Source organism: Canis aureus, chromosome 32 (assembly GCF_053574225.1).
Source record: "Canis aureus isolate CA01 chromosome 32, VMU_Caureus_v.1.0, whole genome shotgun sequence".
NCBI lineage: Eukaryota > Metazoa > Chordata > Mammalia > Carnivora > Canidae > Canis > Canis aureus.
Genome location: NC_135642.1, coordinates 11,951,596 through 11,976,390, shown reverse-complemented (window position 1 = coordinate 11,976,390; position 24,795 = coordinate 11,951,596). Strand labels below are relative to the sequence as shown.

Below are 24,795 nucleotides of genomic sequence, written 5' to 3'. Positions count from 1 at the left end.
TTTTCTGGGGTTTTGTTACCTGATAGTCCTTTCATCACTGACTTTAGTTCTGAGTTTCTGCAAAACGTGGTCTATAAGATCAGACTCCTGCACAAGTTTCTCTGTTTGCCTTTCCTTCTCAAAAGACTTAACCTTAAAAAGAATGAAATAGAACCATCAATTTCTGAAGCCAACAGGCTGAATCAGAGTGCAAAACAAAGTCAACAGTTTAGGTTGGTGGTTCTCCACCAGGGGCGATTTTGCTTAGCACAGGACATTTGGCATTGTTTGGAGACCTTTCTGGTTGTGACGGCAATAGGGGGTGCTACCAGTATCTCGTGGGTAGAGACCTGGGGGGGGGGGTGTTCAACTTCCTAGAGTGCCCAGGACAGCAACCCCCACAATTATCTGGCCTCAGATGTCACTGGCTGCTGAGAAACCCTGGTATAAACTAGAAAAGCTTGTCATTAATGATAGGATTAAAAAAAAGGGCCAGCACTAACCAACTCCTATTTCATTTGATTTTTCCACATATTCTTCCCCTTAAACATCCCATGGTCAGTCACCAGCTCCCACAGCCACCCTCCCCAATTCCAAACCCAAGTCCTGTCATCCACTTTTATGGTACTTGCCCTTTCATCTTCACTCCATGGCCAGCACCCAACCGTGGCCCAGGACAGCCTTATATTCTTCCATTGCTATTTTTCCCCTCACTCCATTCCATGCTCTATATCCCTACAGATTTATTTTTTTCACATACCATTCTGATATTCCCTTCTGTCCAAAGCCTACGCTAGCTCCCCCACATAGCTGCTACATGAAGTCCAAATTCCTTGGTTGGCATTTTGCTCTCCATGATCTAAGTAATACCATTCTTTCCTGCTGAAGTACCCTTCTTTGCAATTCTTCTGCGTCACCCAAAGTAGACTTATTCAGGGTAATACCAGAATAGTTCTCTGCTGCCCTCCCTCCAACTTTGGAATAGGCTTTCCAAAGAATTACCATTACCTTTGCCATTCCTTCTGCTTAAAAGTCCCTTTCAGCACACACCTATATCCTGGCCATCCACAAGGGTCCAGCATAAATCGCACCTCCACCCTGAAGACTTACCTGCTATCTTTGAAGTAATCTTCCAGGCTGATAAACCCTCAGAGAACTTGCTCTATAAGACTGTCATGGCATTTAGCACTTTCTAACTCATAACCATGCATGTATGTGTTGTGTTCCCTACCAGATTATAGGATCCTTGGCAACAGGGCCTGATGCTTAAATGTCCCTGTATGCTTTAGGATCTTAAATTCCATCCTTCCTACAGTATGCATGCTTAAAATGCATTTGCTGAATGGATGAATAAAGTGATGTCTTGCCTTTCAAATATGAAGATGATGCAAGATTCAAAAGATAGGTTGGAACAATGTACTAGAATGGACAAGATCACATTTAATGCAGATAAATATGAAGTCCTCTAATTAAAGCCCTCATTGTAGATAATCAGCCAGACATGGTGATAATGGTGAAAAGGCCAATGGGCTTTAGTTGGTAAGTTCAGTACAAGCCAAAAGAGCCACATGGTTGCTAAGAGCTCATTAGTAAGCTGTATGATGAGACATACGGTATCTGGATTGAGGGAGGTCAGAGACCATTCTCATTTAATCAGAATATGCTTAGTGTGCTCTGTAGAATTCTACTATCTCATTTAAAAGCAGATATTGACAAGGCATGTCTAGAAGAGGTTATCTAGGAGGGTCAAGGCTTTGGGAAATCATGGTGTAAGGGATGGCTTAAGTAACCAGAATGTTTAAACCCGAAAAGAGGACAGAATGGCATGGCAATGGTCTCCTAGAATTTATCTGAAGGTAGCTGAGAGAAGGAAGAAAGATTAAACTTGTTATTTTGACTACTCTGAAGTAGAAGTAAGACCATGGAGTGTAAATTTTGGGAAGGAGACTGATTCAGGCTTTTTAAATTTTTAATCATTATAGCTGTGTGTTATAGAACAAATTATCTAGCAGAGGCTTGATGGCCATCTCTTGGTAATATTGTAGGAACAATCACTGCTCTGGAAGAAGCCTATCAGTAGTTCTCAGGGTCATTTACTATTTTGTGATTGACAAGCAGACTAGTGATAGGGACTTCAAATCTTTCCATAAAGGATAAACTACTACAAGAACTGCCTTCTTGGGGCACCTGGGTGGCTTAGTGGTTTAGCATCTGCCTTTGGCTCAGGTCATGATCCCAGTAGGAAGCCTGCTTCTCCCTCTGCCTATGTATGTCTCTGCCTCTCTGTGTCTCTCATGAATAAATAAAATCTATTTTTTTTTAAGATTTTATTTATTTATTCATGAGAGGCGCAGAGAGAGAGAGAGAGGCAGAGACACAGGCAGAGGGAGAAGCAAGCTGCACGTAGGGAGCCCGACGTGGGACTTGATCCGGTGGCTCCATGATCGTGCCCTTGGAAGGCGCTAAACCGCTGAGCCACCAGGGCTGCCCTGAATAAATAAAATCTTAAAAAAAGGAGCGAAAAAGAAAGAACTGCCTTCTTGCCTTAAATAATTAGAAATTCAGACAAAATACATAAAACAATGGTTTTTCAGACATTAGACAACAAGCAGTGGAGGACTATTTTCCAAGAAAAGGCAAACAAAGTGAGTACCCTACTACACTCCAGAACAAAGCCCAAAAGTATTTATAGGGACATAAAACCTAGCACCTAGAAATGTAAATTTCATAATGCCCAACAAACAATAAAAAATTATTGGCATGCAAAGTGGTAGGAAAATATGACTCATAACCAGAAGAAATGATAGAAGTGATGGAATTAGTAGGCAACACCTTAAAATGACTTTTTTTTTAAAGATCCTATTTTTAATCTCTATACACTGAGGTACATCATATTCAAACTGCAGAAAATCAGTGACAATAGAAAATCTTACAAGCTGTCAGGAAATGAAAGATCATATACAGAGGATCAAAGCAGACTTTTAACAGAAACTACTATCATGATAGTCTGAAGACAATGAAGCACATCTTCAAAGTACAAAAAAAAAAAAAAGTAAATCTTGAATTTTATATCCAGCAAAAATATCTTTCAAAAATGAAGGTAAAGGGGTGCCCAGGTAGCTCAGTTGGTTGGGCATCAGACTCTTGGTTTCAGCTCAGGTCATGATTTCAAGGTTGAAGGACAGAGCCTGTTATGGGCTCTAAGCTCAACAGGGAGTCTGCTTGAGATTCTCTCCCTCGCCATCTATGCCTCCCCTTGCTCATGCTTTCTCTAAAGAAAAAAAAAATGAAGGTGGAATAAAGACTTTCTCAGACCAATACGACCAGCAGACCTTGCATGGACCAGAAATACTAAAGGAAATTCTTTAGGCAGAAAGAAAATGGAATCAGAATGATGTCTGCCTCCACAAAAGAATCAACAGTACCAGAGATGGTAAATATGTGGGTGAATATAAAGGACATTTCTCCCTTATTTTAAAAACCTCTTTAAAAAATAACTAATTAAAGCTGAAATAATAATAATGTATGTGAAGTTTATAACATATGTATGCAAAATTATTTGGCAACAATAACACAAAGAATGAGAGAAGGAAACTGGAAGGATTCTGTTGTACAGTTCTTATACTGTATGTGAAAGGCATATAATATTTTCTGAAGGTAGAATGTGTTAAGTTAAAGGTATATACTGTAAGTCCTAAGAAGTCACCAAAAAAACTCTCACCAAAACAGGAGTAAATGGTCAGCAAACCAATATTAGAATCTAGAAAGAGGCGTGCGAGGCACCTGGGTGGTTCAGTGGTTGAGTGTTTGCCTTTGGCTCAGGTTGTGATCCCAGGGTCCTGGGATTGAGTCCCACATCGGGCTCCCTGCAGGGAGCCTGCTTCTCCCTCTGCCTGTGTCTCTGCCTCTCTGTGTGTGTCTCTCATAAATAAATAAAATCTTTAAAAAATAAAATAAAAAAGCAAAAAGAAGCCGTGAAAAGAAAAAAATGGAAAAAAGAACAGATGGAATAATTAGAAAACAAACGGTAAAATGGTAGATTTAAACCCCTTTCAATAATTGTATCGCATATAAGTGGTCTAACCATTCCCATTAAAAGATGGAGATTGTCAAACTAGATCAAAAAAGCAAAACTCAACTACTGAGCGTCTCTAAGAAACCCACTTTGAAAACACAGATGGGATGGAAACAGACATGCCATGCAAACACTAATAAAAAAAACTCAGAACAAGAAATATTATCAGGGATAAAGAAGAACATTTCATAATGATAAAGAGGGTCAGTTCAACAAATGGATATAAAATTTAAATGTGTATTCATCAAATAACAGAACTTCAAAATGTACAAAGCAAAATGGATAGAACTAAAAGGAGAAATAGATAAATCTTCAATGATAGCCAGATATTTCAACACTCCGCTCCCAGTAATTGATTGAGCAAGTACACAAAATGATTAGTAAAGATACAGAAGACTTCGGAAACACCATCATCTAATGTGACCTGATATTTATCAAACATTCCTCCTAATAATGCAGAATATACATTCAAGTACACATGAAACATTCATAGTAACAGCCAATTATTTTTTTGCTTTAAACCACGACTCAGTAAAATTAAAAGGACTAAAACCATACAGTTATGTTCTTTGATTACAAAGGAATTAAATTACTAGAAATCATTAAAGACAGCTGAAAAATACCCAAATATTTGGAAATTAAGCCACACATTTCTAAATAATCTCAAAGAAATCAAAGAAACCAGAAAGTATTCTGAACTAACTGAAAATGAAAGCACTGCATATAAAAATGTGTGGGATGCAACAAATGTAGTACTTAGAGTGAAATTTATAGCATTAGATGCTTATACTTGGGGCGCCTTGGTGGCTCAGTCAGTTAAGCATCTGCCTTTGGCTCAGGTCATGATCTTGGAGTCCTGGGATTGAGCCCCCTTGCTTCTCCCTCTCCCCTGGCCTGCCACTGCCCCCCTGCTTATGCTCTCGCACTCTCTCTGTCAAATAAATAAATTAATAATAAAGTCTTTTTCTTTTTAAGATTTTATTTATTTATTCATGAGATACAGAGAGAGAGGCAGAGACACAGGCAGAGGGAGAAGCAGGCTCCATGCGGGAGCCTGATGCGAGACTCAATCCTGGGACTCCAGGATCATGCCCTGGGCCAAAGGCAGGCAGGCGCTAAACCACTGAGCCACCCAGGGATCCCAATAATAAAATCTTTAAAAAAAAAAAAAAAATGCTTATACTTCAAAAAGTAAAGTCTAACTTCTGTGGTCCATGCCAGATGCCAATTTTTTTTTCTGTAAAGGCTCAGACAGTATTTTAGGCTTTGCAGGCTACACACTGTCACATAGTTGTTGTTTTTTTTTTAAACAAAGAATGTAAAAAAAAAGTGTTTTTTTTTTTTTTCCTGTAGCTCCACGCCATACAAAAATAGGCTGTGTGCCAGATTTGGCCTACAGGCTGTAATTTATCCACCCCTCATCTAAAGTTCTACCTGAAGAAACTAGAAAAAATATAAACTAAATCCAAAATTAGCAGAATGAAGGAAAAAAGAATAGAAATCAATAAAACAGAAAACAGATGAACAAGAAATAGAGAAAAATCAATGATCTCAAAAGCTGGTTTTCTGAAAATATAAAAAAAATTGATAAACTTCTAGCCAGGTGGTGAAATTTAAAAAAAAGGGAGAGGGGGAAAAAAAAAGGGAGCGGGAGGGAGACATAAATGACCAATTATCAGGAATGATAGAGGGGATTATCATTATCATTATAGATCCTACAGATAATAAAAGAGAATATTTGAAAATTTAGATGAAATGCAAACATGCTGGGAAATGTACTGACTACCAAAACGCACTTATTCAGAAAGAGACAACATGAACTGCTCTCTGTCTAGGCCCTTGTGGCTTTACTGGCAAATCTAACCAAACAGCTGAGCATGAAATAATATCAACAGAACACAAAATCTTTTAGAAACAGAGAACACTGTTCAAATCATTTATGAGGCCAGCATTACCCAGATATCAAAATGCAACAAAGGCATAAAAGTAAGGAGAAAAATATGTTGACTTTTTTTTTCCCCTTTAAAAATAGAAATCAAGGTTAGAAGGTGTTATATTTATGAGCTTTGTAAGTGAAATGCAACAGAGTAAAATAAAACTGGTTAGGAAACAGCCACAGGATATGCTAACCAGCAGGTATCAGGACAGTTATATTCTTATTTTCTTAGATGGAGAAAGGGAACAGAGAGAGAAAAGTAGGAAAAACCTACCACCCCTATTTTGATTTCTGAAGCTTGAAGGGAAGGGCTGGGATTCAGATTCTTATTCTATAGCCTTTCCCTGAAAACAGGCCCAGCAAATAGATTTCCACCCACACCCAAGGCCAGGGGACAGTGGGAAGTTGGGTGCTCCCCAGTTAATATGGAGTTTGGAAAATCTGACCGCTGAATTGTGTAAGATGTTCTTAGGTCTGTACCTTGACATAGCTTCCTCCTTTATCTGAGACGAGGGCCACGTAGGTGATTTCATGGTATCTGCAGTATTCCTGGAGTTCTTCTTGGGACTGAAACAAATGCAGCACATGAAATAAATACAGAGTGCTTAGGGCAGCTTCAGATAATCAAGGAGACAGTGTTTGACTATATTTTCAATGTGAATTACTAAACATGCCAACTTCAGGAGATCTAAATATTATGCCAGAAGAATAAGAACTCACAGGAGAAGTAAGACCTTGCGGTCCTTACTTTCACTACTGTCCTAAGGGGCCATGGACAATCAACATGGTCAGGACACAGTAAGAGGTCTTCAAAAGCTTCAAATCCCAATGGAAGGTGCCAAACATTACACAGTACACACACATACATGAAAAGGCCTCTGAGGGGCAGCCGCATGGCTTGGCGGTTTAGCGCTGCCTTCGGCCCAGGGCCTGATCCTAGGGACCCCGGGTCAAGTCCCGCGTCAGGCTCCCTGCGTGGACCCTGCTTCTCCCTCTGCCTGTGTCTCTCATGAATAAATAAAATCTTAAAAAAAAAAAAAAAGAGAAAAAAAGGCCTTTGAGGAAAGCCAAGGCAACAGTAATAGTGGATGGTACACAGCAGAAGCAAAGCAGGAAGCCACCACACGGCAGAGCAGGACGCCTGCAGGGTCTGTCGCCGTGCAGAACTGAAGGCACGCTTTCTGTGAGGATGCGTTTCTCAAAACAAGGAAACAAATGGAAGAGGATGCTGCTCTGTTGAATGACTTAACATTGGTGCTCAGCCTCCTCACACACACACAGGGATGGCAGGAGGTCCAGAATCCTGTTGGCAGGTGATGTGAAAGGAGCAGGAGGGAGGGTGGGGCCTCTGCTTTCCCAGGCGGCTCTTCATGTCCTGGGCACCTGAGTGTGGGTAGTCACCTGGGAGTGCAGGCCCTTCTGGGATCTGTTGGTGGCAGTGGAGACGCTCTCTAAGGGCCCCCCTTTTTGAAGAGCAGGTGGGTTCAGGGTGGCCACTTTCCTCACTTCCATCCCCAGAGCACCCTGCTGTGGGAGGTCTGAGGATACACAGCCCCACACCCGACACAGAGTGGCTCGGGAAGTGTGGGAGGCTAGATCCTGGCCCTGAAAGGACTGCTGAATGTGAAAGTGGAGGAAGGGACTAGAACGGAGGGATGCAGCAGGCCACTGGGAGCCGGAAACGGGAAGGGAATGGATTCTCCCCCTAAAGCCTCCAGACAGAATGGGCCCTAGCAGACACCTTGATTTGAGCCGAGGGCAGCTGATGTCACACTCCTGAATGCCAGAAATGCCAGATAAGAAGCCTAGATCCTTTTAAACCACTAAACCTGTGGTACTTTGTTACTGTAGCAATCCGAAACACAGGAAGCAACTCTACCCAGAGAGAAGCAGAGTCTAAGAGAACTCTACCCTGAGGCTGGAGCAGACGATTTGCCGTTGCAGCCCTGACTACACACACTCTGCTTGTGGGCACTTTTTGTTTCCTTACCTGTGACCAGTCGTACATGATCTGTGCTGTGATTCCTGCTGACCAAAGTTTCTGGGTTAGGTTGATGGCCCTGGACATGGACATCTGGCCAACACTTACGATCAGGAGGTCACAAGAGCTTATTGTAACCTGGATCAGAAACAGAGTGGTTACGTTTAGAGGAGCGAGACTGTGGGCATATCGGTGAGACCAGCACCAGGAGGGAGGCACCACTCATGTGAAGACAGGCATCCTGAAATCCTGCACAGCAATAGAAGTCTTAGCTTCAAAATGACATAGTAAAAAAAAACAAAACCAAAAAAATCTGACAAAAAGCTTTTATATTAGTCTTTTCAGAAAACTATTTCAGCTATTCTAAGCCATCAGGAAGATATTGTTTTCCTCTGGGAAAGCTAATCTTGTCTGAAATGAAAAGGAAAAAGAACCATTTATAGCTCTGTAGAGTCCAGCAGGATTTCTGAACAAGGGGCTTTGCTAGTCTCTCGACAGCTACAACGCATCAAAGTGCATCAAAAACAAGAGGAACAAGGCCAGGAAAAAATGTGATGAGCTGTCTGAGGTCCCCCAGCTAGAGGCTAAGGATGCAAGGACTGATGCCAAGTCGTGGGCTTGTCTATTGTGGCAAAGGCAACTTCCCGAAGCCTTAGTCTACTGCCACACCCAGGCTCCATATAAATAACTACAAAATGAAAGACAGCCCAGAGCCTGCTGGAAAGCAAAACTGGAACTTACAGGTTCTTCCATGTTGAGGATAGCTGCAGATATCTTGTCTATGGCTATGCTGACCCCAACAGCAGTCGGGACTGGTCCCAGAGCCTGCGGTCCTCTAAACTGGGGAATCTGTGAAGAAAGGCACAGCTCTGCTTATAAAATAGAAAAGAAACTGTAATCACAGGCAAAGCAATGACTGGAAGGCACACATTTGGTAGCAACTTATCATCAAAGGGTTCAACCAAAAAAAAAAGTATGTGTGAGGACCTGGGTCGGAGGAGAGAGAGAGAGAGAGAGAGAGAGAAAGAGAAGAGAAGGAAGGGAAGGGAGGGATGGGAGTAAGCACACATGCCAATTTAGGAAAATGCTAACAAATGCTGAATCTAGAGCTACACTGTTCAATATGGCAGCCACTTAGCCACACATGTGGATTGAGCATCTGAAAAAGGACTAATCCAAACTGACATGAGCTGTCTATAAAATACATAGAGGTTACGAAGACTCCAAGTGGAAACAAAGAGGATATAAAATAGCTCATTAATAATATTTACATGTCTGATTACACGTTGAAATAGTATTTGAGATATATTGGGTTAAATATACACTGATTGCAAAGGCTTAGAAAAATGTAAAATAGCTAAAAAATTTTGAAATTTTTGATTGTATGTTGAAACGTTTTGGGTATTTGGGTTAAATAAGATATATTATTAAATTCCATCTGTTTCTTTTCTTTTTTTTTTTCCATCTGTTTCTTTTTACTTGCTGTATGTCACTAGACTATTTATTTATTAATTTTTAAAGATTTTATTTATTTATTCATGAGACGCACACAGAGAGAGGTAGAGACACCAGCAGAGGGAGAAGCAGGCTCCATGCAGGGAGCCCGATGTGGGACTCGGTCCCGGGTCTCCAGGATCACGCCCTAGGCCGAAGGGAGATGCTTAGCCGCTGAGCCTTCCAGGCATTCTTGTCACTAGATAATTTAAAACTATGTATGTCGGTTCTGATTTTGGACCAAGACAGGTAAGAATACTTCTCTCTGCTATTCCTCCTGTTGAGTACAGCTAAAAATCCTGGACATTACTTATAAAACAAATGTAAGAAGGGGCACCTGGGTGGCTCAGTGGTTGAGGGTCTGCCTTTGGCTCAGGGTGTGATCCTGGGGTCCTGGGATCGAGTCCCACATCCGGCTCCCTGCATGGAGCCTGCTTCTCCCTCTGCCTGTGTCTCTGCCTCTTTCTCTGCGTCTCTCATGAATAAATAAGTAAAATCTTTGAAAACAAAACAAAAAACAAATATAAGAAGACTATGAAGTGAAGAAAGGGTGACAAACTGGCTAGGGAACCACAGGATCTGAGGAATAACGTACAGTGACAACCCAGAAATGCCAAAGAGAACCAATGAGAAGCCCCCAGGAAGACCTGCTCTCTTTAGCAAAAAGATCAAGAAAGGGGCGACCTGGCTAAAAGTGTTTATATAATACCTGTCATGTTCTAGCCAAACACCACAGGAAAAAGCATAGGCCTGCCCTTACCAGCAGAGGCCCACATATTCACCCAGATGTCAGCAGCCCCCCTCTTCCACCAGGCCCCAGCAGGGTGGCATGACAAAAGATGACTAAATGGGAGGCAGGACTTTCTTTTCTGCCTGAGGTATTACACCTGCCCCCTAAACAGTGTCACTGGAGGCCAGGAACTGAAGGATTTCAGACCCTCACCTCCACCCAAGCAGTAACGAGGTCACCCTCCCTGTGGAGGTGGTGCTGGAGGTGGCTGAGTGGGAAGCTAGAACTTCCTCTGCTCTCCAGGAGTCTCCTGCTACCTCCCCATCCCTCCACACAGTCCCAGTAGAGGAATGTGGCATCACTAACAAGATACCCCTCCCACCCTAGGGATGCTGAAGCAAGCTCAGTAAGGAACCTAGATCTTGACCCTCGACCAACTGCCACTACTGCTGTGCTATCAGAGGAGGCCTGCTAAACCAGAAGACCTAGCTTAGCTCTGGAGTCTTTTTTTTTTTTAATTTTTAAAAGATTTTTATTTATTTATGCATGATAGACATAGAGAGAGAGAGAGAGGCAGAGACACAGGCAGAGGGAGAGGCAGGCTCCATGCCGGGAGCCCAACGTGGGACTCGATCCTGGGACTCCAGGATCGCGCCCTGGGCCAAAGGCAGGCGCTAAACTGCTGAGCCACCCAAGGATCCCCAGCTCCGGAGTCTTGTAACAGAATATATAAAATATCCCGGGGAAAGTGAAAATCATGCACCATGGCAAGAAGCAAGAAATGTGTAAGGAAAGACAATCAACAGACACCAAAAACAAGATGATACACGTGTTGGAAATCTCTGACAAGGATTTTAAAATGACCACCAAAAAATCCTTCAACAAGTATTACGAATAGGGAAGGAGAAGAAGAAAAAGGAAGAAGAGGAAGAGGAGGAAGAAGAGGAAGAAGAGGAAGAGGAAGGAGGAGGAGGAAGAAAGAAGGATGAGGAGGAAGAAGAAGTCTCAGCAAAGAAGAAGAAGAATGAAAAACCTGGATGGGCTCAACAGAGAATGGGGGAAACCAGTGGAAATAACCAATGAAACTGAAGATGAAACAGTGGAAACTATTCAATCTGAAGATGAGAGAAAACAGACTGTAAGGCAAAAGGCCCCAGAACCTCAGGGATATAACAAAAACCCAAACTTTGTCATCAAAGTCCTAGAAAGAGAGCAAAAAGAAGGGGAGACATAAGAGCTATTAGAATAATATGCTGGAAATCTGCCTTTATGGGACTGGGGGGAGGGACGGGGGGGGCATGCAACAGAAAACCTTGTTGCTGCCTCCCATTCAGCCCACTCTGGGGCCTCTTACTACTTGGGTGGAGGCGAGGGTCTGAAATCTTCTGGTTCCTGGCCTCCAGTGACACTGTTTGCACCACCCCAGGCAGATATGAAAATCTTAGCTCCCATTTAATCTCCGATGCTACCCTGCTGGGGCTTGGTGGAAGCCCACACTGGAAAAAGGCATAAACCTCCAGATTCAAGAAGCTGAGATAACCCCAAAGAGTGTAAATCCAAAGAAAATCATGCCAAGACACATCATGATCAAATTTCAAACTAAAGACAAAGAAAAAAAAAGTCTTAAAAGCACTGAGTGAAAACCAACTTTCCTATAAGGGAAAATTCAAATAACAGCATATTTCCCATTAGAAATCAGAAATTTCGGTTAAGAACACAGACTTTCTTCTCGAATTTCTCAGAGTTTGACAGTTGAAGCAAAAAGCCTAACCCTGTCTGATGTGGATCTCAATGTATGGAGAGGAAACATTTAAGAAAAATTATATATTATAAATGGGGGGACAGGTAAAGGGACTTCCAGAGAGGTAAAGGTTCTGTACTTCACTTGAACTAGTAAATATCAGCACCAACGTATCTATATGGCGACAGAAGAGCTCTTAATCCTGATTGGGGTGCTGGTTACGGACTCCACACACGTGACAGAATGGTACAGAGTTACACACGTACAGTGTAACCAATGTCCATGACCTGCTTTTGATATTTTATTATAGTTATGCCAGATTCAACCATTCACAGAAACTCAGTGAAAGGTACCCAAGATCCCTCTGTACTGTTTTTGCAAACCTATAAAACTTTCCTGTAAACCTGTAACTATTTTAAAATAAAAGTTAAAAACACTACAAATGTGGTTCCGGTACATTTTATTCCTAGATAAAAGGCATGAAGGTGTTCAATTATACCACTGGTTCAATTTTTCTGAAGGTTTGGAAGACTTAAAAATACTAATGTGAGAAAGAAAGGAGATTAAGCCAGAATAAATCAACGAATACAGGGCAAACCCTCACCAGCAGGTCGTATCTGCCTCCAGCTGCAAGGATTTCTGAAATAGCCCTTTGCCTCCGTCTGATGACCGCCACAAACTGGAAGATGACTCCGTTGTGCTGCTGTACTTTGTAAACCAAGCCCAAGTTGATCAAGACCTGTGAAGTACAATCCCACACAAACATGTCAGGGGCATGGTTTTCCATCAGTAGCATCACAGCAATCAGGAAGATGTCTAAGTATAGCCTGCCAGGCAAGAGAAACTCTGCTCTCTTCAAGAATCGCCACTTTGGGGCACCTGGGTGGCTCAGTGGTTGCCTTTGGCTCAGGTCATGATCTCAGGGTCCTGGGATCGAGTCCCACATCAGGGTCTCCATGGGGAGCCTGTATTTCCCATGAATAAATAAATAAAATTTTAAGAAAAAAAAAATCACCACTTCACGGAGGTTAACTGACATCAGACCTGCTGTACTACAGGAATCATGAAACTTCCAGGGACATTCTGATTGAAGCCACAACTATCACTAGAAATCACACATTCCAAAATGGAGAAACCAGGATTCTGGAAGAACGAAACACCTACTAGCATTAGCCCAAAAAACCCACTTCCCCCTGCGCTAACACTACAGATCCATGGTACAATCCAACAGTTGCCAAACCTGTAACTTGATGCCGAGTTTCTTCAACAGCCCAATGATCTCCTCTAAGTCTTTCAAGCCATACTTCACCAGTTGGGCAACACCTGTTTTCTGTTTTATTAATGAATTTATTGCTGGTGTTAGATCTTGCAAATCTCCCTTCTGCTCAATGAATTTGTAGAGTCGACACAGCTGGAAAGCAAACAAGGCACATTTAGCTTCCAATCCACGCAAGGAGGACGCACGCTGCACGGGGTCTCCACACACAAGGGACACAGCAGAGCTCCTGCACCTCCACGAAGAGCAATTCTGTGGTCAGAGGCGATTTTAACCTTTACTGGGAACCTGGCTGAGGATTATCCTTCCCAGGAACTCAAAAGCATCTCACAAAAGTGCTCTGGGCACTTACTCTCCCAGCTAATACTAGCTGAGCCGCCATTACAAGGTTTCCAAGCCAGAATTGTCCTCTTCACCTTCCTCGTGGTCATCAATTCCAGTTACTGCAGGCACAGAAATGGGGGATGGAGGCAGATGATGCAGGAAAAGTCTGACTATTCCTAATTCTACTCTGAAAAAGCCAGAAACCTCGCCTCCTCCTTTTGCTTGAATAAGTCCTGTTTGGAGCCTTGGGGTGCCACTTGGGTGTCACCTCCCACAGACAACCTCCTGATCCTTCCCTCCCTCTGGCTCGCACCTCCATCCCAGCTCCCACAGGAGGGCAATGGCTAGAGGTTATCTGTAGGCCAGGGTCACCCAGTCCCTGACACACAGAAGGTAGAGGAAGAAGTAACTAAGGTCATAAACTGGAAAGACAATCTCCACTGTAGCTACTGGGAGTTAAATACAATTATAGCTATTTTAAGACTCTACAAGCATAACCTGGTTCAATGATAAATTGGTGCATGGAAACTAAGAGCTGAATGAAGACTCAGCTTAATCCAGTTTCATATAATAATCATAAACCACATGTATGTTTTAAAAATCCAAAAAGTAATATAATCTCAATTTCTTTAGTATATTAAATGTTTTTCTTCTTAAAAACTTATTCCTTCTCAAATTTTAACATTGAATTACCCCATTAATAAACTACTACTACTACTAGAATCAATAACTCAAGATTTGTGTCCTCACCTCGGCATCAACAAACTCCATGTGACTGGGCCTGAGGTGCCCCATCCGTGAAATCCAAAGACTGGGCCAGACACTGGCTTGTAATATTTCTACTTCCTTTTCTAATATCCTTAGAGTTCCAGTTTTAAATAATGGGAATACCAAATGCCTTTACAAGGTGCTGATTTTTCCATTTTTAAGCTAATCAAATGTACAACTCCAAATGAATGCTGATCATCAAATAACCAGAGGTTTAACAAGAAGAGGATGACATCTGAGCAGCTGACACAGCTACCATGTGCAAGTGTGAAATATGTTTGAAGTGTGACATTAGTCAAAGAACCTTTTGGGCTTGAACGTTCAGGTAAGCAATCACTGGACTCGGCAGTTTCTTGAGCAGATATTCCATGCTATTTATATATGAGATTATTTCTGCTCATAGGTATGTGCTGTGTACATGTCTAGAGGCTTATGGAAATCCTGTGCTTCATATTAAAATACTGTATCATTGGTCACTTTGTGTACCATTAATATCTCCCCCAATACTTAACATCTAAAATTTAACCTGGTTTAATTTCTAGAATCCCTAGGCTCTGTAATCTAGTTTACTCTCCCTACCTAACTGTATGCTACTTGCCCTGAGCTGCTGCCTGTGTGTGCACGTTTTGTTAGAGAGCCGAGGGTAAACAGATACTGCATGGATGCCCCCGTGGCTTTTTAAAGGGCAATATGGATTCAGTTGAAAGCAGCCTGTGGCCTCCTCAGCTGACTCCTTTATACGCTCAGCACTGTGCCCGCCACACTGTAGGTGTCCAAAAGAATGAGCGCCTCTGCACTGTATTTTAATCTATTTTATACGTGAATTTGCTGATCATCACAGGATACGTAATTGAGCACCCAACCAGAGCTAGAGGGATCCTGGGGAGGTTTCAAAGAAGTACCTCTTCTTATATAAATATTCAGGAAAATGTCAGAAATCCCTGCTGTCTTCAGCTATTCAGTGACTCCATGGAGTGTGGGATACCGTGCCAAACATCAGAGACCAACCTGATGCCTGTTGAGAGAATATGACAAACCTGTTTACCGCACGAGAGATTCCTCATTGCTGCTGGGGTCAAACCTAAGAGTGTAGGAGTAGGAAATGTACCAGAAAAGTAGAGGCTTTAATTCCACTCTGCTGTGTTGGAAGATCGGGGGCCAGTGATGGGGGAAACTCAAATGGATCTGCAGAGCTCTGTGCCCCGCTCTGGTCCCATAGATCTATTTCAGAAGAGGATAACGAGTCCTAGAGCCACTAGAGGAGGCTCTGCCAGTCACGGCCCTTACAGTCCGAGCAGGATGCTGACCACACAGGGCCCAGTGGCATGGAGAGGCAGGCTTTGATCACAGCGCTGGGCCCTCTGCTCCTGATCCCAGAGGCTGCCACGGCCCGATCAACGCTCAGGGGAAACCGGTCCTGAGGTGCCAGGGAGCAGCATTGCCACACCGCCTCAAAAACGGGGTGACGCTTTCTGGTACAGAGAAAGCTATGATGGCATCATGACAAGATACTTACACTATTAGATGACAGAGACAGATTACAAAACTTGGCTTCCACTTCTCTCCTTGTCAGCTTTTCTGTCTAATGTGGAAGAGAAAGGGGACGAGAGTCACCAAATTTGGCCCTAAACAAGAGATGCAATCTCCAGGCTAATGCTGACAAGTCTACCATCCACATTGGACAAACTGCTCCAAATCATGAAGGATGGATTAATTCTGTGGTTAGAAAATTTTTTTCCAATTCACATGAAACTAACATTTGTCTTTTTAATTTTTTAAAAGATTTTAAGTAATCTCAGTACCCAATGTGGAGCCTGAGCTCACAACCCTGAGATCAAGAGTTGCATGCTCTACTGATGGAGCCAGCCAGGCACCTCTCACATGCATCTTAAAATATGAAAATTCCCAACATAGGGCAGTCCAGGTGGCTCAGCAGTTTAGTGCCGCCTTCAGTGTGATCCTTCAGCGTGATCCTGGAGACCCGGGATCGAGCTCCATGTCGGGCTCCCTGCATGGAGCCTGCTTCTCCCTCTGCCTGTGACTCTGCCTCTGTGTGTGTGTGTGTCTCTCATGAATAAATAAATAAAATCTTAAAAAAAAAAGAAAAAGAAAGAAAGAAAATCCCCAACATCGAAGATGAAAGGCAGAAGCTGCCCTTGTTGAATGATGAGACAGCCCAGGGCTGGACAGGCCGAACCAGGGTGTTTCTGTTCGGACAGCGAGGGAGTAAAGGATCGGTGTTCCTCTAACACAAGCCACGTGCAGACGGGCTCTGAGCACTGCACCCAGGCTGGCAGTTAGGCTCTGACTGAGAAACGAACTGGATGACATGAAGCCCCCTTGCACAATCCCTAGGGTTCCTGCCAGTATCCAACTGACACAGTGTGTCTGCTGCTGCCAAAAAGGAGCAGCAATTCTGGAGGAAAAGCACCACTGAGAAACAGTAAAATGAGAGCCCTTGACGTGTACCTGCCACATGAGAGAAAGGCTACTTAGGCTTTTCGGTGTATAGAAAATGGTAAGCCAGCATAGACATCCACGGTCTGTTCTGACTTAGTCATGGACTATATGACTCTATAGGTTATTAAATCTCATGATGCCTCTTATTTATTATAAAAACAATATTTAATATGAAAAGAAATTAACCAACTGAGCCACCTAGGCACTCCTCTAAGTATCTGCCTTCGGCTCACGTCATGATCCCAGGGTCCTGGGATTGAGCCCCACATGGGGGTGGTCTCTACTCAGACTGCTTTTCCCTCTCCCTCTGCTCTTTTTATTTATTTATTTATTTATTTATTTATTTATTTATTTATTTATTTATTTATTTATTTATTTAGAGAGGGAGAGAGAGAGAGAGAGAGAGGCAGAGACACAGGCAGAGGGAGAAGCAGGCTCCATGCAGGAAGCCTGATTTGCGACTTGATTCCAGATCTCCAGGATCACACTCGGGGCTGCAGGCGGCGCTAAACCACTGTGCCACTGGGGCTGCCCTCCCTCTGCTCTTGTGCTCTCACTTGCTCTCGCTCTCTCTCTCTCTCACTCTCAAATAAAATCTCGAAAGAAAGAAAGAAAGAAAGAAAGAAAGAAAGAAAGAAAGAAAGAAAGAAAGAAAGAAAAAAAGAGAAAGAAAGAAAAGAAAAGAAAGAAAAGAAAAGAAAACGGGGATCCCTGGGTGGCGCAGTGGTTTAGCGCCTGCCTTTGGCCCAGGGCGCGATCCTGGAGACCCGGGATCGAATCCCACGTCAGGCTCCCGGTGCATGGAGCCTGCTTCTCCCTCTGCCTGTGTCTCTGCCTCTCTCTCTCTCTCTCTCTGTGACTATCATAAATAAATAAAAATTTAAAAAAAAAAAAAAAAAAAAAAAGAAAAGAAAGAAAGAAAGAAAGAAAGAAAGAAAGAAAGAAAGAAAGAAATTAGAAAAGATAAGCATTCACCTTCATCCCAGCACCTTAACACTATCAAAAATTTTCAGTGATGGGGCACCTGACTGGCTCAGTGGTTGAGTGTCTGCCTTTGGCTCAGGTCGTGATCCTGGATCCTGGGGTCGAGTTCCACATCAGGCTCCTCACAGGGAACCTGCTTCTCCCTCGGCCTGTGCCTCTGCCTCTCCCTCTGTGTGTCTATTATTAATAAATAAAAATAAAATCTTAAAAAATAAATAAATAAAAATTTCAGTGGTTCCTCTCTAGGCTCTGCACACAAGCTAGAGAGCAATGAATACTATGATGTGGTTAACTTAGGCCAGCCCCCCAGGAAGGAGGTATTGAATGAGGCTCTACCTGAGGTCTAAACCATTCTCCCCCGATTCAACCAAAAATCCAAATGACCAAATCTATAAATGGCTTTACTGATCAGTATAGGTGGATTGGAAGAATTAAGTGGAAGGCATAAGCCTTTTATTCTTAATACAATCATTCCCTCCAATTGTTTTTTTTTTTTTTTTTTAAGATTTTATTTATTTATTCATAAGAGACACAGAGAGGCAGAGACATAGGCAGAGGGAGAAGCAGGCTCCCTCTGGGACTAGATCCCAGGACCCTGGGATCATGCCCTGAGCCAAAGCAGACGCTCAACCACTGAGCCACCCAGGCGTCCCCAATTGTTACTTTAGAGAAAAGAGGCAAGGAGATAAAACTCCCAATTCAGTCTTATGGTTACATCACTAAGAAAATACTTATTAACTATCATTATGCTTCAGTATCAAGTGGAAGTAACTAAATGCTTACCACTGCATCATATAGAATAACATAGACTTGACTGAGTTTATCTTCTGGGATCCCACAGTGTAAGAAGATTGCTTTCAATAACATGGTGTGGTTCAAGTAAATACTGTAATTTCTTTCCTAGGATATGAATGAAAAATTATTAGTTTAATTATAAAAGCAGGACAGGTACATGATCAAATCCAGAATCATTCCACCAACTTACCATTCAGGCTGGGGATCGCGGAAGGATTGAATTTTTGCATATTGCCTTCTGGCTTATATTTTCACAAATATTCTTTTTACATTGTCATAATCAAAGAGTGTAATAGAATCAAATCCTTCTAAAACACTTTGGTCAGGATGCCTGGGTGGCTCGGTTGGTTGGGGGTCTGTCTTCGGCTCAGGTCATGAACCCAGGTTTCTGGGATCAAGCTGTGCCTCAGGCTCCTTGCTCAGTGAAGGGTCAGCTTCTCCTCTGCCCCTCCCTCTAGGGGCTTGCTCTCCCTCTCAGATAAATAAATAAAATCTTTACAAAATTAAAAAAAAAAAACACTTTGTGCTTGCTCTCCCTCTCAGATAAATAAATAAAATCTTTACAAAATTAAAAAAAAATAAAACACTTTGGTCCTCGGCTGTGGTGAAAAGCCTGGAGGAGATCACAGAGGTATCAGCATGGGAGAGGACCTGGTTCAACAGCAAACGACACTTAGGGACAGGCTGGTGGAAGCACCGTCATCACTTTTGTCCACCTGAGCTGATTCGCGAGCTTGCACTGAGCTGTGTGCAGCAGGGTGCACAGAAAAGTGGACACATCGGCTCTGCCCTCAGTGAGCAGGAGATGTCTCACCTCAAGGGCTGTGAGGGTGGAGAAGGAAAGGTGGCTGGCCAATCGATGAGGGAGCAGTCAGGCTTCCGGGACAGAAGGCTCGCAAACGGTGGCTGGGAAGACAAGTCTTGCTAGACAAGGAACACCGTGACTGGCACGGTGGTGGGGGTGAGCGGCCCCGGGTGTGGGACCCAGAGAGAAGGCCTGAGGACAGCAGTCTCCACTGGCGAGGAAGGAGGCCAGCTCGATGGAAAGTGAAGCTGGGGAGCTAAGAGACAGGGTGGGGCGCAGGAACGGGCCACAGAGGGTTCAGAACTGGGTGGACACACTAAAAAGCATCGTAGGAATTCTAGCTAATTTCTTGTGTTTTGGAAGAATGGGCCAAGCAACAACACCCTTCCCCCAAAACAGATGAAAACAGAACCCATTCCTGTCAAGGCGGAGGGAAGAGCCTGAGATAAACCCAAAAATAACCTCATTAAATTCTTATCAGTTATTTAAGTCAAACGTGACCCACTGCTGGCACTAATGGAGGGGCACTTCTGTTGTAGTCAAGCCCTCTTGCCTGCCACCCTCCCTGGGTCACAGACCCTAGCAGGTGGCCCCAGAATGTCAGACTTGAGAAAGTAACCTGCAGTGCCGGGAACTCCTGGATGATCTCACAGATCGTGTAGATGACTTCAGCAGTGGGCAGAGAGCTGTTGGTGGTAGACGTAACAATGTCAAATGCACATTCCAGAAGTTCTTTGGGATGAAATCGGTCTAACTTGCGAGGTCTGAAGACACGTTCTATGCAGTAACTGGAGGGAGAAACCCAGATGTAAAAGGTCACTGCTTACTGGAATCAAATAGGTGTAAGAGATTGTTGAACGAGAGAAAAAGAAATATGAGAAAATGAATCAGTGGTATGATCAAGGGACCTTAAAGACAGATTTGGGTGCCAATTCCTATGGGGGTACTGCTATTAAACTAGGGGACTACATTTTTTTTAATGTATGAAATAGAGATGAAATTGCACACGAGAAATAATTTTACCTTTAGTACTTACTCTCTAGAGGGATACACCTTAGGACTATGACTATTAATTAATTGTTCACTTGCAGCAGAGAATTAAAGCACATAAAGCACTCTGACTTCATTTGACGAAAGGCGCTTTGAAGCAGGGTGCCTCGCTGACAACAATACTGCTCCAATTTATGAAGATCTCACTGTTTGACCCCTGCGGGGTATGAATGTACAGAAAAACCTTTTCCACTGCTAAGTGCCTGGAGGTCTGGAGTGTTCCGCACTCCTGCTGGGTTTACTCCATGTCTCTACAAGCAGTTTTTGTTCAGTTACCTGTGTAGGCAGTTTTCACACAGAGACCGTTGGCCATTTGTCCCTCCAATTAACTTTTAAAAGGGGCCATCTGTGATCCAGAACAGCCAGATGTTTTTGTCAAGCAACCATTTGTGAAAATAATTAGTTATGTTGCTTGGAAAGTTTAGAGGGCACAGGATAGAGCACAAGAGCTTCAGGGTACCTCCCCAGTAGCTATGTCTCCTTTAAAGAGAAGGCCCGGCACCTGGATGGCTCAGTGGTTGAGCGTCTGCCTTTGGCTCAGGTCATGATCCCAGGGTCCTGGGATCGAGCCCCACATCGGGCTCCCTGCTCTGTGGGGAGTCTTATCCATCTCCCTCTGCCTGCCACTCCCCCTGCTTGTGCTCTCTCTCCAAAATAAATAAAAACTTTAAAATAAATAAGGCAGAGAGTTTTTGTCACCCTAAAAAGGGGTACTGTGGATGGGCATTTTGACCATATTCCAAACTCATTATTTCAAGCCCAAAATTCTTTGCTGTGTGAGGATCACAAATGATAAAACATTTTTCCTTAGTTTCTCTCCCACATCCACCAAATGAAACCCCCATTGTTTCATACCGTTTCAAATTCAATATATTATTTCTTGCCACATATCTTGCAAAAGGAACCTGAAAAACAAAGGTTCAAAGATCAATGTTGAAATGTGCCAACAACTCCTTGGTTTTAATTTATTTTTATTTATTTATTTTTTAAAAGATTTTATTTATTCATGAGAGACAGAGAGAGAGAGAGAGGCAGAGACACAGACAGAGGAAGAAGCAGGCTCCATGCAGGGAGCCCGACATGGGACTCAATCCCGGGACTCCAGGATCACGCCCTGGGCAGAAGGCAGGCGCTAAACTGCTGAGCTACCCAGGGATCCCCTGCTCTGTCCAATTTTATTACACCAAATTAAAATCAGTGCAAATTATCTGTGAATTTTTTCCCCTTTATCTATTTTGTCCATTTCCCCACCCACTGCCTCTCTGGCAATCAGTAGTGTGTTCTCTGTATTTAAGGTCTGGGTTTTTTGTTTTGTTTTGTTCTTCAGATTCCACATAAAAGTGAAATCATACAATATTTATCTTCCTCAGGCTTATTTTACTTAGCATAAAACCCTCTAGTTCCATCATGTTGTTGCAAATGGCAAGATTTCATTCTTTCTATGGCTGAGTAACATTCCATTGTATGTATATATACTACATCTTCATTATCCATGGACATGGGCTGTTTCCATATCTTAGCTACTGTAAATAATGTGAATTATGTAAAAATCTGAAATGTTTTTTAAAGTGCCATTTATGATAATGCATTCAAAATGGGTCTTATCTCTTATGGTGAATTCTGTGATTTTTCCCATGCTATCCTAGGTGAAATTCTTACCCAGCCACTAATCATAACCACAACTTGTAAAATCATTGTTAGATTATCCCAAGAAGTCTGACTTTGTACATTAACTATGGATCAAATTCTCAAAGGGTAGTCATTTTTGATCTGAGGGGAATTACTGTCAGCTCAGAAAAAGGGAGCTGATGTTTAAAAATGTTAACTTTAGGGGCATTGGGGTGGTTCATCAGTCAAGTGTCCACCTCTTGACTTCAGCTCAGGTCATGATTTTGGGGTCGTGAGACAGAGCCCCATGTTGGCCTCTGTGCTCAGAGAGAAGTCTGCTTGAGATTCTCTCCCCTCTCCCCTGCCCCTACCCCCACCCTACCCTCTCATGCACTCGCATGTTCTCTCTCTCAAATGAACAAATAAATCTTTTTTAAAAAATCTGCACCTAGGGATGCCTGGGTGGCTCAGCAGTTGAGCATCTGCTTTCGGCTCAGGTGGTGATCCCAGGGTCCTGGGATCGAGTCCTGCATCAGGCTCCCTGTGGGGAGCCTGTTTCTCCCTCTGCCTCTCTCTGTGTGTCTCTCATGAATAAATGAATAAACTTTTTTTTAAGATTTTATTTATTCATGAGAGACATAGAAAGAGAGAGGGGCAGAGACAAAGGCAGAGGGAGAAGCAGGCTCCATGCAGGGAGCCCGATGTGGGACTCGATCTCGGGACTCCAGGATCATGCCCTGGGCCAAAGGCAGGCGCTAAACCACTGAGCCAGCCAGGGATCCAAATAAATAAAATCTTAACAAAAAATCTGCACCTTAGTGTCCTAATGTTAGTCAGTTTTAAGTATAGCAATTTAAATATCCTGATCAGTCCCATGGGTGAAGTTGAGATACCTTTGCTTCGCATTTTCTTATTATGCATGAGGCTGAACATCATTTCAGAAGTTTATCAGCCCCGTACATTTTCTCTCTGAGAACTGCCTGGTTATATCCTGTGCCCATCTCTCCACCTGTCAGTGCTTTCTGTACACTAGGGGAATTAAACTCTTGTCTGTCTTATGCATGCACAGGGCTGCAGACGGGCTTGTTAGCAGCCGACACTAGGTGAGTGGATAACCCAACACAGAGCCACTGTCAGAGGGAATCCTGGGGGTCAGAAGCAAGCAAGCACCAGCAAGACTCAGCCCACCCAGTTAGCGGAGGCACTTGCTGCCAGTAGAATTGTTATCGACATTAACACATTAGGAAGTTAGTGAAAATCTAGCTAACAGGTAAAGAAAAAAACCGTATCCATTGTCCAAGTTGGCCAGGTCAAGTGGCTACGGTCACTCGGCAGAGCTCAACACTGAGGTGCACATGTGGCATCTGCAATGCCGGGGCCCGATTTCTAGGGTTGTAAGTACTTCTGCAGTTAGCAAGGTGGACATACACAAGGTTGGGCGTTCACTAAACTCCAGTAATGCTCTCACCCCAATAACTCCCTTGAGAATGTTTCCCAAAGGTGATATTTAGAATATAAGCCAAGGGGCGCATGGGTGTCTCAGTCAGTTGAGCAGCTGCCTTCAGCTCAGGTCACAATCTCAGGGTCCTGAGATCGAGCCCTGCGTGGGGTCCCTGCTCAGTGTCTGCTTCTCCCTCTGCTCACCCCCCACGTGTTCTCTCTCTAGTAAAAAATTAAAAAAAAAAAAAAAAAAGACTATAAGCCAAGGGGAAAAAGTGATCGCTAGGGGTGATCCTATAACACAGATGCCTCCCCATCCCCGGTGGCCCAGACATGGCATCTGGCTGGCCCCAGAGCATTTCCAATCTCACCCGTAGGTCAAAGGGAAGCATCACCAGCATCCCGCTGTGGTCCATGAATAAGGCAGCTTCATTGTGCTCGTATATTTGCCTATTTTGGGGAAGCAGTAGTGGAGTACACAACTGGACAGCTCCTATACCAAGTTAGAAAAAATAACTAATCATCAAGTTTTCATTTTTCCCAGGAGGCAACTGAAAATGCACATACAACTGACGGTTCAGTCATCTGCTACTGGCAGCTGAAATCACCAACAAGCAATCTTCAGTTCTCGGATTCCACTAATGGACAGTTCATCTGAGGTTGTTTGTTACCCAGCCTTATTTCTGACTCCACCAACCAACTGTACTTTAGTAGCAAGGCTGTAATATTATCATAATATTCAAATGTTCTCCACAATAAGCTGAGTGTTCAAAATAAGCTTAAATTTCACTGAATAAGCTTCATTTGCCTTGAAGTCAAGTGCCTGTAACTCAAGTTAAAGGTATAAAAATGCGGTTGCACCCAAACCTATGACAGTACTTTCTAATGATGAAATAGAACACTTTGAGAAGGCCTATGATTTTTTTTTTTTAAAAAAAGGACATACCGTGTTTTTTAAAAATGCGGACGATGGTATCACACACATGTTGCTGTATCTTGGATGTACGGATTGAAAAGCCCTAAAATATGACCAATTAACATGTCATCAAAGCCAAATCAAAGGGATCCCCTGAAATATTCACCTGTAGCATGCAGTAAGCATCACATTACCTATTCCCAAGACCAATAAAAGAGAACAAATGAGTGTCTTTTAGAACATGCTCAGAGAAGGGAGAAAATGGCACATCTGGCAATACATCCTGCTTGAGGAAGGCTACCTAAAGCTCAAAGTCCAAACTCTTCACCATGTTGATATAATATATGCCTTTCAGAGAGAGCTAGTCAAATACACACGGTCTCCCCAAGGATTCTCAGGGATGCTACGGAGCAATCAAACATCTAATGGCCTC

General features: G+C 43.1%; 1 protein-coding gene across 6 annotated transcripts in view; it reads right to left on the bottom strand.

The window, feature by feature from the left end:
• The window catches only part of EIF2AK4 (eukaryotic translation initiation factor 2 alpha kinase 4), a 103,453-nt gene that overhangs the window by 9,831 nt on the left and 68,827 nt on the right, over positions 1–24,795 (bottom strand). For 5 of the 6 annotated variants that reach the window (XR_013370042.1, XM_077880576.1, XM_077880577.1 and 2 more), the window contains 12 exons: positions 24,393–24,465; positions 23,818–23,939; positions 21,254–21,303; positions 19,968–20,136; positions 18,532–18,648; positions 15,821–15,886; positions 13,177–13,347; positions 12,541–12,675; positions 8,713–8,820; positions 7,981–8,109; positions 6,471–6,557; positions 20–132 (listed from right to left, as the gene is read on the bottom strand). Coding sequence is in view for 5 of the 6 variants with exons in the window: in XM_077880576.1 (XP_077736702.1) it covers positions 20–132; positions 6,471–6,557; positions 7,981–8,109; positions 8,713–8,820; positions 12,541–12,675; positions 13,177–13,347; positions 15,821–15,886; positions 18,532–18,648; positions 19,968–20,136; positions 21,254–21,303; positions 23,818–23,939; positions 24,393–24,465 (1,340 nt within the window). In the remaining variant the exon portion in view is untranslated. The remainder of the gene's footprint in view (positions 1–19; positions 133–6,470; positions 6,558–7,980; positions 8,110–8,712; positions 8,821–12,540; positions 12,676–13,176; positions 13,348–15,820; positions 15,887–18,531; positions 18,649–19,967; positions 20,137–21,253; positions 21,304–23,817; positions 23,940–24,392; positions 24,466–24,795) is intronic. The other variant, XM_077880578.1, reaches the window with a different exon arrangement.